This window comes from Mustela putorius, unplaced genomic scaffold (assembly GCF_011764305.1).
Source record: "Mustela putorius furo isolate JIRA1106 unplaced genomic scaffold, ASM1176430v1.1 tig00003896_pilon_pilon_pilon, whole genome shotgun sequence".
Lineage (NCBI taxonomy): Eukaryota > Metazoa > Chordata > Mammalia > Carnivora > Mustelidae > Mustela > Mustela putorius.
This window is the reverse complement of record NW_025422045.1, coordinates 12,382,358-12,397,752: the sequence shown is the minus strand read 5'-3', so window position 1 is coordinate 12,397,752 and position 15,395 is coordinate 12,382,358. Positions and strand designations below refer to the sequence as shown.

The following is a 15,395-nucleotide window of genomic DNA, read 5'->3' as shown; positions in this document are numbered from 1 at the left end:
GGTATTTGATTTTGGGAAGGAAAGGCTACCCCAAGCCTATCAGAGGAAGAGCATTCCAGGCTGTGACTCAAGGCAGGAATGGGATCTTCTCAATGCTTCTTGTGGGCAGGTAGCCCAGGATTGGCAAGAAGGTGTTCAGGAGGTGTTTAGTGAAAAGAACTGCATGACCTCAAGCACGTTACCTTTTTTTTTTTTTTTTTAAGATTTTTATTTATTTATTTGACAGAGAGAGATCACAAGTAGGCAGAGAGGCAGGCAGAGAGAGAAAGGGAAGCAGGCCCAATGCGGGTCTCCATCCTAGGACCCTGAGATCATAACCCGAGCTGAAGGCAGAGGCTTTAACTCACTGAGCCACCCAGGTGCCCCATTGAGCACGTTACTTTTCAAACAGCCTTCTGTTTTCTCACTCCCCCAGTCCCTGACCCCCTTCCCCACCAGAGTCAGGCTTTTTCATTCATGGTAAGCTGTGAGAGTCTGGGAAGCTCCTATAATGGTGCTTGTTCCCTATCCCTATCCTTAAGCAAAGACCATCAAGAAAGATCAGTCAGAACCAGTCTGCTATACCTAGACACTAAGAACTCAGAATATTCATTCAAGGACACAGGCAGTTGCTGGGGTAATATCTTCTGTTGGATCCTTCCAGATGGAGATGCTGCCCCTGTTGCCTGCAGGAGTTGAGAAGATACACTCTCCTCCTGATTACCTTGTCACACCATTGATGGATTTGAGAATTACCCTGGGGCCTTACACTTCATATTCAACTGAATTACAGAGATTTAATTTCAGTGGTGTTAAAGAGGAAAGATAAAGTAACAGGCATTAAATTAAAACCACGCACTTTTGCCAAGATACACCCCTGCCCTGCCCCAGGGATTTCTTTCTTCTAGTCCCCAAGTAGATTAACACTCTTTTACTTGATTTTCTAAACTAAGATGGAGTGGCCCTTATCTTGCTTCCATGAGGTACGAATGGGAACAGAGCAGAAACCCAAGGAAGTACCAGGTCTGCTGCAGGGTAAGCTCAGATGTCCTGAGCTTGGGGTTGTCCTACCTCAACTGCCTCCAGTTGAGGTAGGTTGTGTCCTACCTCAACTGTATGTCTGCTATCATTTCCTGGGTTGAGTTCTGAGCCTTCACAGGTCTTTTTTTTCTCCTGCTTTGCTGTTCTCTTTGCTACGGTTCCTCCTTGGTGTGTTTTGCAGCCCTGTCATTTCCCACAATCCTACTCCTGGAAAAGGATTAGCAAAATTACACAGTGTTGCTGCTACTTAACATTCAGAAAAGCAGCGCATACACACAAGTTACCAATCATGCTCACCAGATGGCAAATGTAGCTCTTTTCACTACAAAGTGAGCAGCAAACATTCAAATTCATCACCAATACAACATTTAAATTCACATCCATTTTCAATTTGACATCTTTGATGGGTTGGTATAATGAAAAGTAGTATTTTATCCCTATATTGTTAACTATTTGTAACAGTTGCAATAATGTAGACTTGGGATTTTTAAAAAATTGTTTCATTAAATAAATCTCACCACAACGTGCAACTTTGATATACTCTGTATCTATCTGTTTTTAATACCTCAGAGTTCTGTATGGGAATGGCACAGGGTAGGAAGAATAAAAATCTAGTAGCTGATGTTGGGTTTTGTGTAGTTTTTTAAAAATGTAGTTTAATGGTTACCTTTTATTAGTTTATTAAAAAAAAAACTTGAAGATAGATTAATCTCTTATTGGACCGTATTATGAGATAGTAATTGAGAGTCAGGGAGCCCTGTCTCCTGAATCTCAAGTACAAACTTCTGCCCACCTAATGTTCCCTAAATTTCTCAGAGTTTTGGCCATGGCTGGTTATCAACTAATTAAATGGCAACCCTGGCTCATTCTGTTTCTCTGCACTTCAGAGTGAAGCGTGGTTGTTATGATTTGAGTTTACTTCCTCCAAAATTCCTGTTAAAGTCCTAACCCTAGGACCTCAGATTGTGACTGTTTGGAGACAGGATCTTTAAAAGGGTACTTAAAGTAAAATGAGGTCAGATGAATGGGTCTGAATTCAATATAACTGGTATCTGTATAAGAAGAGAACAGGACACAGACAACACAGGGAGGCCACTGTGTAAGGACACAGCAAGACAGCCATCTTGATTTTGAATTTAGGCTCCAGAGATGTGAGGAAAAAAATTTCCATTCCCTGAGCCACTTAGCCTGTAGTATTTTGTTATGGTGGCCCTAGCAATTGGAGGAAAATGTATACAATGTAGAATTTACATTATACATTTCTCTGTAACACAGACACTGTGTTATTCATTGGGGCTTGTTAGTCTAAGTAGAGGAGATCGAATCCAGCCAACTTTACCACACATAAGGAATGCATCCTAAGGATACAGTGGTAGCTCGTGACACTGGAGGAATGCAGCTGGCCTCAGAAATGCACTGGATCCAGGGCCCGGAGCTGTCAAGCTTGTTTTCATCTCTGCTTTTCACTGGGTATCTGCTTCAGTTTTCTAATCTATCTCAATTTTGGATTCCTGAGGAAGAGACTCATTGGCCCAGCTTGAGCCTGATGGTCGGCAGGGTCACAGGGCACATAGCCGATGTCACTGTTAGGGCCCTGTGGGGGAGGGGGCATTCTCAGGAAAGAGCTCATCAGACTGTGGAATAAGTCCTCTGTGGCACGGAGGGTCTGTTCTCTCTCAAGCGCAACAGGGAGGCAAATAATATGTTTAGTGTATTAAAGCAGAATGGCCAATGTATTAAACTTTGGTTATAAATAGCAAAATCAAAGCAAGAGCAGACTCATCCAGACCAAGAATTGCTTGCAACCTATGGCTGTTTCCCAACTGAAGAGAGAGATAAAAGAGACCCAAGGATGTTGACACTGTATGTGCACCCATCAGCTATAAGTTGACTGGAGATCCACTGGAATTCCATTATACAAATGGCACAGAATGTTTATAACCCCAAAAATAATGTGCAAGGAAACATTACATAAACCCAGACTGATCTCTCTCTGGTTTTATATGTATTTGCGGAACCTATATCATCACTCTCTGAGAGGGAAAAAGATTACAAAATGCTTACTGTTCTGGAGAAGAGGCAAGTATAGAAAATACAGGAAGGACAAACTTTCAAGTAAATTGAAATCCGACAAAAATGGTGACCAGCCTGAATGAGCCTGGGAAAGCGCACCCTCACAGCTGCCATGCCTGTTTCTGCTCCCTTTACCCCCTCCTCTTCTTCTACCCAGTACGCAGGCCTGAAGGCCCCAATAAGGCCCTGTCTCCTCCACAACACCTTCCTTGACTGACCACCTGATTTGGCATTTTATCTTCCTGAAACTGTTCTGTGGACATTGTGTCCCCATGTACCTTACACCTCCCTCCCAGGGCTGAGGCCCACGTGGCAGGTTTTTTCCCACCCGGTCTTACACAGCCTCATACACCTCTCATGAGCATCTGTTGCCTGACTAGTTGACACTGGTTGAACCGAAAATGGTCAGAAATCTACGGCTGGGCACACACAAGAATCTGAGATCAGAGAAGGAACAAATATCCAAGTATATTTCTTTTAAGATAAAAACTTTATTTTACAACTTTATAAAGCAGCTTTACATGAAGCACAAACAATCCATTTACTTTGTATAGAAACAAAATACCTTTCCATCTGCAAAAAATCAAGTTTTGCTGTATAGAAAACTAACATGTGCACATTGTGCTTAAACCGCAAAGTCTGTACAGCTTTACAAAGGACCACCCTTCAGAAGGGCATCCAGTAAACACTTTATTGCATATTTGACACATGGTCTCTAACCCACATGTACCATGGAGGAGAAATAAGAACAACAATTGCAACAAGGAGGAAAAGAGCAGCTTTCAGCGAGAGTCTGCACGCTGGCGAAGAAAAGGACTGCCACATCTGGAGAGCTGTGCTTGTGCCATTTCTGTATTTGCTCACGTACACTGGATGGTTTTTGGATGAAGCCTTTATGTACAACAATCCCAAAGGGTCAAACTTGACCTTTATCTGGAAACTTTTGGCTGGTTTTACAACTGAAGTGGCAACAGATTTAATATAGTATCAAAGCTAACTCAAGATAAGTATAAAAAACAAATACCCATTATCTGAAAACAAAGAAATATTTAAAGAAATAAATCTTTAAAATACCTTCCCCATGCTCTCTAAGCTCAGAATAAGTAAACATTTTACATGATTTTTTTTTACATGATTAAAAACCTATGAAGAATGCTGCAGGTGTTTTGGAACAAAAATGCAATTGATGGTCTTGGGCAGTGTTCCTCCATGTCTGCCCCACAGATCACCTGCACCAGAATTATCTGAATGCTTGTTAAAAACGCAGGACTCTCATGCTTCACAGGCAGACTTAGTGACTATCGGGCATCTGTAGCTCGGTAAGCTTCCAGGTGATTAGGAGGCACCTGAAAGCTTGAGAACCACTGGTGTACACTGGCAGGGCTGCCTCAGGTTCAACTCATTCTCTTAGAAAATTCTGGGATCATAAGAAAAATCAAGTTGCTGTTGCAACGTGGAAGGCAGTGTGAAACCAACATCAGTGAAACAGCAATGCCATTTCTAGATCAAAATGTCTTTCCTTTTTCAGTGGAAAAGGACAGCCACATTGTTAAGGCACTGGATATTTGTCACGGAAGCAGAACCATGCTGTTTTCATGGATTCCTTTAGTCTGAAGGACCAGTATCCAAACACAAGGCAGAAGTCTGGACTGCTCTCAGTAATAACAAGTAAAATGAAAGGCAAAGGGTTTCCTGCTCAGAGAAAATTTTATGTTGGGGCACTGAAATAAAGGAGTCCAGATATTCTTGTGGAGACATCTAATCATGTCTAAGAATGACAAAGGTCAAAAGCCAGGGAGAAACTTAATAACCCACAACTGTTGTGTTGTGGGCAGAAGAGAATTGTGGTCATGTAACTTGGGAGTTTAAGCTTCCATGGCCACTTTACTACTGTCTTCAGTGTACATCTGTATTGTCTTCTTTGTTCCTGCTCCCTTTGCCACTAATATATATATTTTTCATGTTTATTCTATTCATAGATATGTATATATTTTCTGGTTTATAAGTAGTGTTGGTAGGCTGAGTTCAATTTAAGATGCAGTATGTAGGCAAGTGCCCACGTGGCTGTTGACATGCATTTAATACAGGTCACAAACAAACTGATGTGTTTGTCAGACTCAGTCTCCTGAAAGTGTGGGGTCTCAAATTTCAATCTGTATTAAGTTACAGTATTGACTTAGTGTACTGTCATACATTCAGACAAAAACAACACAATCAACCTCGCTTGATTTTGATAATGCCTGAAAAGCCCTATAGCAGACACTGCCCAGGGTACGAGGGCTGTGAAACCTATTTACGTGAGGTAAGGTATAGTGGGACAGAAAACCCAAATAAAGATCTGATTACACAAATACAGCAAATGCGGTAGCATCAATCACTTCTACCCAAGAGCTGAAAGAATTTAAAGTTAAAATTGCAAAAGAAAACATTCATGTGCAGAGTCAATGGTCTGGAAAGTTGATGTCCAAGAATGATCTAAAAGTAGGAAAAAAAACCCTGCTATGATTCCTGCATGTAATATCTGACACAGTATTTTTCTTCAAAGAGGGGGGGGGGAAATCCTGAAAGGGCAGTGGGAAAGGATTAGCTCCTTTCTCCAATAAAATTTCCACAATGTCCCCAAAAATGTTCCCCCCAAATAGACAAAACTCTCAAGTATAGTCTGAAATGAAATATAGAATTCTAGACAGTGACAAAAAGAAACCATCACAGTGGGGATGGAGAGGGATATACTGATTATCAAATCTTTACTGATTGTAGATCAAGTTTCATAAAACATAACATCTTTGTGATTTCTTGTGCAGTCAACAAGTTCTGTTTTAGTTGTGCTTACATTATATAACTGTGAAGCCTGAACACTGCTTGTGTTTTTAATTTACACATTTCAAGAAAACCATACATTCAAAATATTCTCCATATATAACAAATTCAAGAAACGCAACACGAAATTCTCCAAGAAATTAATCTGTAGAAAAGAAACATCATTTTAAAAAGTTGCACACAGTCCACTATTCAGGCTGCGAGTACACATTTACTGTATTACAGCACATTATTTTTTAAAAGTTTGTTTCCAACATAAACATACATCATCACATTTTAAAAGAGACCCATACTAAGTTTTCAGGTAAGTGCCGGACAGTTGGCCAGTAACAACTACTTACCAGTATCTTCCCCAGACCCAGAGGGACTGGACTGTCTGTGGAACTGTAGAAGGTGATAGGCAAGGCAAAGTTAAACATCTCTGTTCAACCATCGACTAAACACTTTTCTGCTCCAAGTGCCACCTATGTTTTGAAACACCCAACCCAATGCAATTATCTCAGAAGACTGGTTTCAGTTATCACTTTGATGTAATCCACAAAAACCTAGTATACAATCTTTTAAAATGTGCCTAAGCTCTGCTGAGATAGAGCCCATGGTTTTTGTGTGCGGCAAAGGCTGAAGGATGATTTTGGTTCTGAGCTCTAGTTGTGCTTTGCCCTGCTGCCTTTAAGGTAGCTTTTCCACCTTTTGACAAATTCTTTGAAGATTGGGGACTCATCGATGGTGCTGAGTAGCTGCAGCTGATTGATGTGGGTGGTGTGGTAGTCCCAGCGGGCCAGGTTGGGGGCAATGCCAAGCATGAAGTGGCGGAGGTCATAGATGGTCCCTGAGCCAGTGTCATACAAGGGGAGCATGGCTTTAAGAGATTCCATGCCTCGCTCGTACAAGGACCTCGCTTCTTTCCCGAGCTTTTCCCCTGCAGTTTCTTTTAAGTCATACAGCCCAATTAAGGAATACATAAAGCCATTTAAAACAAAAGAGCTAGGTGTGGTTGGATACTCTTCATACCAGTCGTGTTTATTCATAAACACAGCCTTAACTCCATGCTGCTCTGACAGAAACTTGTAAGGGGCTGTTGCCCTTAAAGCTGAACTGAGGAATGAATGGTCTTTTGTCAACAGATAGGCCCTGACTAATGTAGAAATGGCTTGCCCTTGGGCCATGGCAGAGTACCACCCTGGCTCTAAAGACTTGAACCCCTCTCCTAACTTACGGGTCACCATAATTGGCCAGCCACCTTTCTCATCCTGGTTCCTTACCAGCCAATCACTGGCAGCAAAGAATGCGGCCATGTGGGCTGTGGTGGAGATGGTAATGTTGTCGAGGAATCCCTTCCCTTTTGCAATCAACTTAACCACCTTTTTGGGCATTATTTTGGTTGGCTTGACAGCTTTTGTGTTGGAAAGACCCACTCCTTTCCTGAGGTCAGTGACCAGGTCCCTTGTAACTGTGCTCCATGAAGTTCTGGGCCCAATGCCATAGTATATGTCTCTTTCTTTAAAAGCAATTAGTTGGGTATTTGAGACATAATGTACAGTGAAGAGCTGATTCTTTTCTGTCGTCTCTAGAACCACAGATATACTTCCGTTCGTCAAGAACTTGAGGTCAAATGAAATAATAAAATCTTTCGTGTTCCCCAGGTGCAAGGATATACCTTCGCTGGTTTCTGTAGGGGGAAAATACACCAACAAAGACTAGTTAGAAGAAAAGTTCTTTGTATTAAAAGTTAACTGCAGAAGCAACATCTTCCTAGGAACATCACCAAAGACAAGGGAAGCAAGGACAAAAATGAACTATTGGGATTTTATCAAGATGAAAAGCTTTTGCACAGCAAAGGAAACAGTTAACAAAACCAAAAGACAACTGACAGAATGGGAGAAGATATTTGCAAATGTGACATATCAGATAAGGGCTAGTGTCCAAAATCTATAAAGAACTTAGCAAACTCAACACCCATAGAACAAATAATCCAATCAAGAAATGGGCAGAAGACATTTCTTCTTTGCAATTCTGCAAAGAAGACATCCAGATGGCCAACAGACACGTGAAAAAGTGCTCCATATCACTCGGCATCAGGGAAATACAAATCAAAACCACAATGAGATATCACCTCACACCAGTCAGAATGGCTAAAATTAACAAGTCAGGAAATGACAGATGCTGGTGAGGATGCGGAGAAAGGGGAACCCTCCTACACTGTTGGTGGGAATGCAAGCTGGTGCAACCACTCTGGAAAACAGCATGGAGATTCCTCAAAATGTTGAAAATAGAACTACCCTATGACCCAGCAATTGCACTACTGGGCATTTACCCTAAAGATACAAACGTAGTGATCTGAAGGGGCACGTGCACCCAAATGTTTATAGCAGCAATGTCCACAATAGCCAAACTATGGAAAGAACCTAGATGTCCATCAACAGATGAATGGATAAAGATGTGGTGTATATATACACAATGGAATACTATGCAGCCATCAAAAGAAATGAAATCTTACCATTTGTGATGACGTGGATGGAACTAGAGGGTATCATGCTTAGCGAAATAAGTCAATCAGAGAAAGACAACTATCATATGATCTCCCTGATATGAGGAAGTGGTGATGCAACATGGGGGGTTAAGGGGGTAGGAGAAGAATAAATGAAACAAGATGGGATCGGGAGGGAGACAAACCATAAGTGACTCTTAATCTCACGAAACAAACTGAGGGTGGCTGGGGGGAAGGGGGTTGGGAGAAGGGGGGTGGGGTTATGGACATTGGGGAGGGTATGTGCTATGGTGAGTGCTGTGAAGTGTGTAAACCTGGCAATTCACAGACCTGTACCCCTGGGGATAAAAATATATTATATGTTTATTTAAAAAAAAAAAAAAGTTAACTGCAGAGGCGCCTGGGTGGCTCAGTGGGTTAAGCCTCTGCTCATGTCATGATCTCAGGGTCCTGGGATCGAGCCCTGCATTGGGCTCTCTACTCAGTAGGGAGCATGCTTCCCCCTCTCTCTCTCTGCCTGCCTCTCTGCCTACTTGTGATCTGTCAAATAAATAAAGAAAATCTTAAAAAAAAAAAAAAGTTAACTGCAGTTCATCTTTGATAACCACTAACCATATAAAATTAACACTTCAGTATTTTGTGTCCGATCATCATTATCAATTATTTTACTAAAGTAACCATAAACAAATGATAGAACTGATGAGTCCATGACGGCTTTTGAGTATCAGGCCCATCTGATTTATATTAGAGGGTTAAGAGGAAATGGATAAGGTATTGTTGATCAAAATGCTAGATCAAATGTTGGCTGATCAATAATCAATGACTGCTTTATTATATCCATTTTATAAAAAGAAAAAATAATCAAAATTGGCTCAGCACATATTGTGAGAAGCTAGAACGGCTTACAATGAATTAAATTTTATTTAATTAAAATTTAATTAGTATTTATTATGTTCTGATTTTATTATATTAACTCATATTAACTCATCTAATCCTCAAATTAACTCATTTAACCCTCATAACAGTTACAAGAGTAGTGCTATTATTACTCGTACTTAATGGCTGACAAACTGAGACAAAGGGAAGTTAAGAAACTTGCCCAAGATACAAAATGTTGAACCTAGGTTGCCTAGCCTGGCTCCACAATACACACTCTTCTTTACTTTTTTTTTTTTTTTTTAAGTTTATGTATTTATTTATTTTTTGGTAATCTCTATACCTAATATGGGGCTCAAACTTCTGACCCCAAGATCAAGAGTTGCATACTCTCCTGGCTGAATCAGCCAGGCACCCCTCCACAATATACAATATACACTCTTAATTACTAGCTGATGCTGAAAATGATAGGTTTGTTTTCAGATAATTGCTGGAATCATGAATAAAATTTCTGAAAATTAAGTAATGGGCTCAGGTAATCAACAAAAGTGAGGGATACTAGGGGAGGATGAGGGAGAAGCAAAGGCTTCTGAGTAAAAAAAAAAAAAAAAAAAAAAGCCCAAACCCTACAAGCCTGTTTGAATTATTTCTCTTCTACTTCCTAGCTTTGAGATATTCAAGATGAAATAGCTCTTTGAACTTCGGTTTCTTCACATGTTCAATAGAGGTAATATTACTTTGCAAGGTAATTGGGAGGATTAAAAAAAAGATAGGAGGGGCGCCTGGGTGGCTCAGTGGGTTAAAGCCTCTGCTTTTGGCTCAGGTCATGATCCCAGAGTCCTGGGATCGAGCCCCACTTCGGGCTCTCTGCTCAGCAGGGAGCCTGCTTCCTCCTCTCTCTCTGCCTGCCTCTCTGCCTACTTGTGATCTCTGTCTGTCAAATAAATAAATAAAATATTAAAAAAAAAATAAATAAAAAAAAAAAAATAAAAAAACGATAGGGGCTTAGAACAAAGTGATTATGATTATTAGTCTGAAGCCATTGGCCTTTAGAAGCTAATAAAATATAATAGCTGTTTTGTCTGGCAAATTATCAAATAGGAAGTTTCTCTTGCATATCTATAGTACAATGAGGGTGGATTCCCAGAAAGTTGACTTTCTGAATATTGCTGGTCTAGATCTACCAAGTGAAGAAACAGCAATGTAATAGCAGCCACAACAACAACAACAACAACAAATAATAGGTAGTGCATATTTTATATATAACCTTAAAGGTAAATATGAATTCCTTCATTTCTAGGAAACTACATTATCCAAACACATTCATATGCTCCTTACAATAATCTGATGCTGGCAGAACAGGAATTACTACTTCCATTTTAGAGATGAAGATATGGAAGCTTTGCAAGGTTAAAAGGTTTGCCCAAAACCAAATGTTAATTAGTGGTAGAGTAGGGACGAGAAACCAGGATTCCTGGACCTAAGTTCAAAGACTATGAAAAAGAAATGATACTGGATACAGCATTCTCATGAGCATAATTGGTGGAAGAGTTATTTCTCTTAAACAGAGCCAAAGAATCAGATCCACTTTGAGAAGTCCTCAAGGAGATCCTTAGTGTGTCACCAGGAGCATAAGTAGACTGATGATAGTGTATACAATGTAATTAATTTGGTGAGTCTTAGCACGTTGAGCACGTTCAACTCCCTCAACACTGGACTCTACCATTGTGGGATATAATTGATCCAGTGCCCTTAATGATTTCATCTGATGGGACAGATAATCATGGAAGCTGTATAAGGAATGAGAACATCTTGACAGACTTACATGTCAAATGAAATTTTTATTTTTTAAAGACTATTTGACAGAGATGGCAAGAGAAGGAACATAAGCAGAGGGAGTGAAGAGGGAGAAGCAGGCTTCCCACTGAGCAGGGAGCCTGATGTGGGGCTCCATCCCAGAACCCTGGGATCATGACCTGAGCCGAAGGCAGACACTTAATGACTGAGCCACCCAGGCGCCCCTTGAGTGACTTTAAAAAGTGGTATCAGAAGCATACTGATACATACATAGCATGTATGTAATACATAGCATACATGATAAACATCATACATACATAATACATATGTATATTAAACATACCTACATACATAAGATTACATAATAAAAATCCATTTTATCTGGAAAAATGTCAACATGCAATCTCTCTCTTAACTAGCATTTTCCTACATCTATTGTAAAGTGGAATCTGACACTCAATACAACATTCCTAACACACTCCAGGATTCTGAATGGCCTGATGAATCACTAATGTTTCAATTATATTCCGTAGAGAAGGCTATCTTGAGTGCTCCTTATTTTTTCATTGCTAGGGCAATGTCTCATTGATAAGGCAGTAATACTAACCATGACATCCATTCTCACAAAACTGGATAACAGTGATCCAACTTTATAAGTCCAAATGGGAGGAAGCTAAAGAATTACCTATTTTCCTCCCAGAATCCATTCTAATTCACTTTATGAATACAAATCTAACGAAATGGTACGGTCTCAATTATCTTATGTTTTACTATAACAGATTAGTTCAAAGAACTCAGTAACAAATTATGTCACGGGATGTAACCTTTCAAAAAAATGACTATTTTCCTAAAACCCCACCACCACCAGAGGGGGTTACTGAACCACACAGGAAAAGAGACTAAGCCCCAATCCCCGACATGAATCAACCAACAGACAATTGCAGTCTTCATAATAATCCTGTAAGTCTTTTAATTTCCATTTTCTAGATATACAGAGTAGTTAAAGTAGTCGGCATCGCCCAGAGGGATCCAAATGGTAGCAATTGGGATGTGAGTGTGGTTGCAGCAACCACCCTGGAAATGTAGCAGGCAAAGTCTGAGCTCTACTGAAGGTATTATGGTATCTGGAGACCCCTACTTTAAATCTATTAGCAGAAAGTTTTGGGTTTTCCATTTTTTGAAATCCACGACTCCTCTTCTCTCTGAGCAGTTAAACCTGGGAGTCACTATTAGTGTTTATTCTTGGCATATGTGGTAGTATATATTTCCCTTTAGGCAACAAAGAATGATAAACATTTAAGGACAGTCTTTAAATCAATGTTTTCACCTGTAACACAAACCATTATCATTCATTTGTTTTAATCAACAGGAGTGAGAAGTCCTCCCTACTTAGGACCTTGAGGAATACCAAGAGATAAGGACCAGGCAAAAGAAGAGAAGATCACAAGAAGTCTGAGAAAGAATGGCCACACAGATTCAGGGGAGGGCGTGAGGTCACGGAAATGAGGTGGAGAGAGTGTTTCCCTAAAGGGAGAACTAATTTAACAGAGTACGATAGGTATAAAGTTTCAGTTCATTCAATTTTAAAATTAGGCAGAGGAACAAAACATTATTCAACAAACAAAAGAATAAAAATATGATGCAGACCCATGTTCTGGTTCTTTCTTCTAGACAACTTTATTTCCTTTCAGGGAAAATAATTCAAAGCCCAAAAAGAAAATAAAAAGGCTAACAGCATTTGGCCCCTGGTCCTCCAGAAACTCACCTCATGGAGGCCTATGCTTTTATATACAGTTCCAATTTCTTCTCAACAGTGATTCTTTGAATTTATTTCCCATGAAGTCTATAGCCTCTGAAAAGCTTCATCTCCCATACTTGTGCTTCAATACAAGTCTCACCTTTTTGATTCCCTTCTCCTGCTCTGAGCTATTCCCATGTAATTTCAGCTCACTTGCCCTCAAACATTGGATCAAATACACCTCCAGGCATGCCCAAGATATCAAAACTGGCACCCCATTCCCACTTAGCACACTCCCACCAACACGGAGTTCCAACTGTGAGGAGATTGTGTTCCACTAGCAGAGCGACTGTTACAGAGTTTTCTCTTCCATATACTTAAAACCACTTTAAGAAGTAGTTTTATCTCCAGCCATGGGCTGCAGAATGAAGAGGTAAAATGAGGGTCCCTCATGTAGTATGAGACTTATCATTTGTATTCCCCAGGGCATCCAGAAGTGCACAGTGTAATCTATTGCTTTAAATAGGATAGAGTTCAAAGAACTGTTCTAGAAAACTTCCCAGCATTTGAGGAGATCAAGATGAGGACTGCTGTTTTCCACCCTAATCTAGACATTATTAATTAGTGCAAAAACAAGCTCCTTGGGAACAAACAAATGTCCTTTTGCAAAGTCTAATCCTGTTCTACATATATTTTTAAAATATTTAATTTATTTATTTGACAGACACAGATCACAAGTAGGCAGAGAGGCAGACAGAGAGGAGGAAGCAGGCTCCCCGCTGAGCAGAGAGCCTGATGCGGGGCTCGATCCCAGGACCCTGGGATCATGACCTGAGCCGAAGGCAGAGGCTTTAACCCACTGAGCCACCCAGGTGCCCCCTGTTCTACATATTCTTAAACATCTCCACGTACTTTCTCACCAGTCAAGCAGAGATGCTCTATGTACTGGAATATCACAGAATACCACAGGAGAAAAGAAGTTCTAGCCACGGAATAAAAACTAAAGGTCACCCATTATTTGCACTGCATTAAGCACTCATAAATCCATTACTTAAGGCCATCTAGAATGAGTAGATTTGTATAGTGGCTTTCAAGGTCTGTGAATTACACAGTCATCAATAAAGGACAAGGGGAGAATACAGAAGAGGTCTTATAACCTTTTCTCTCATTGTATTTACCGACTGCAAGGTTATTGGAGGGGAGGGTGGCGGGGAGGAGGAGTTCTGTTCTTAACAACATTTCCCAATAGAGAATTAAGCCTGAGGTGCTAACTACAATTATTTCATTGTCTTTTTAAGTAATGGACTCATTAATTCTCATGGAAATTGATTAGCAGAGAAAAATACATTACATCCCAATTAATGATACCGTCTTACTAAAAGGGGAAATGTTACATAAAGTTAATTTGATTTTATAAATGATTTTATTAATGAAATGGTTTTATATGAAGTTTGAGACAATCTACTACATTAACAAAACTCAATATGAGAAGCAGGCCTGGTTGTTAATGCTATAATATCTCGAAAAAATAAAAAGCTGCTGGTAAAAAAAAAACAGGCAAAGGAAAAGGACTGTTCTATAAAGAAAAATTTCTACCTTTATGCAAAATAGTTTAAAAGTAAAGTTAAATATTGTACTGAAATGCTAAAATGAACTAAGGAGCATCATTCCTGTGGGACACAGCTCCTTGGAAAAAGATACATAGTAAAAATTTTTTTTTATAACCTTGAATTTTTAGCTGTTCTTTTTCTAGGGATTTCTTTTTTATTTTATTTTTTTAAAAATTTTATTTATGACAGAGATAGTGAGAGAGAGAACACAAGCACTGGGGAGCTGAAGAGGGAGAAGCAGGCTCCCTGCTGGGCACAGAGCCCAATATGGGGCTTGATTCCAGGACACTCAGATCTGAGCCGAAGGCAGGCACTTAACGACTGAGCCACCCAGGTGTCCCTTTCTAGAGATTTCACTTGGGTGACACCATTTGTTTCTTTATATAGATATAAAGGGTCTGCTAATGTGCTTCCCTAAAACCATAAAGACAATTTTAAGGGAGTATCAGGTGCCATAAATCATCACAAAATTAGCAGGCACACATAATAATGTATCACTTACCTGGAGCAATGAATTGTTTAACATTGGTGAATCTAGACTTATCAGCCACACTAGCCATAAAGCACCCCTTTGGCACAGTCCAGTCATTAGGCTTGCTGTTTTTGTCCCTGTCTTCTGCTGTTTCATATACTTCTATGTGAGGGGGTTTCTCAGTTAGATTTTTGCTGTAATGACTTAACCCATACTGTGCAATCTGGATTGGGTAGAAATAGCCTTGAGGTCCCCACTGTGTAGATAAAGGTACACCTAAAAAATAGAGAAACATAATAAATAACCATGTCTGGACACTTATAAGCATATTCTGAGAACCATTCTTTACTGTTTTACCTCTGGGGCATGTTATAGGCTTATCTACAACTTTAAAGCTTCTATTTTATACTGTTTTCATAATTATTAAAAACTAGAACTTAATTAATCAGATATGAAAAACAAAATGAAGGTTTATTCACTCTCATTCAGTATTTATTGATA

General features: G+C 39.8%; 1 protein-coding gene across 3 annotated transcripts in view; it reads right to left on the bottom strand.

The window, feature by feature from the left end:
- Positions 1–3,564: 3,564 nt before the first annotated feature.
- The window catches only part of GLCE (glucuronic acid epimerase), a 117,523-nt gene continuing 105,692 nt past the window's right edge, over positions 3,565–15,395 (bottom strand). For all 3 annotated transcript variants that reach the window (XM_004758596.3, XM_045067401.1, XM_045067400.1), the window contains 2 exons: positions 14,925–15,170; positions 3,565–7,582 (listed from right to left, as the gene is read on the bottom strand). In XM_004758596.3, the coding sequence (XP_004758653.1) occupies positions 6,558–7,582; positions 14,925–15,170 (1,271 nt within the window). In that variant the 3' untranslated portion in view covers positions 3,565–6,557. The remainder of the gene's footprint in view (positions 7,583–14,924; positions 15,171–15,395) is intronic.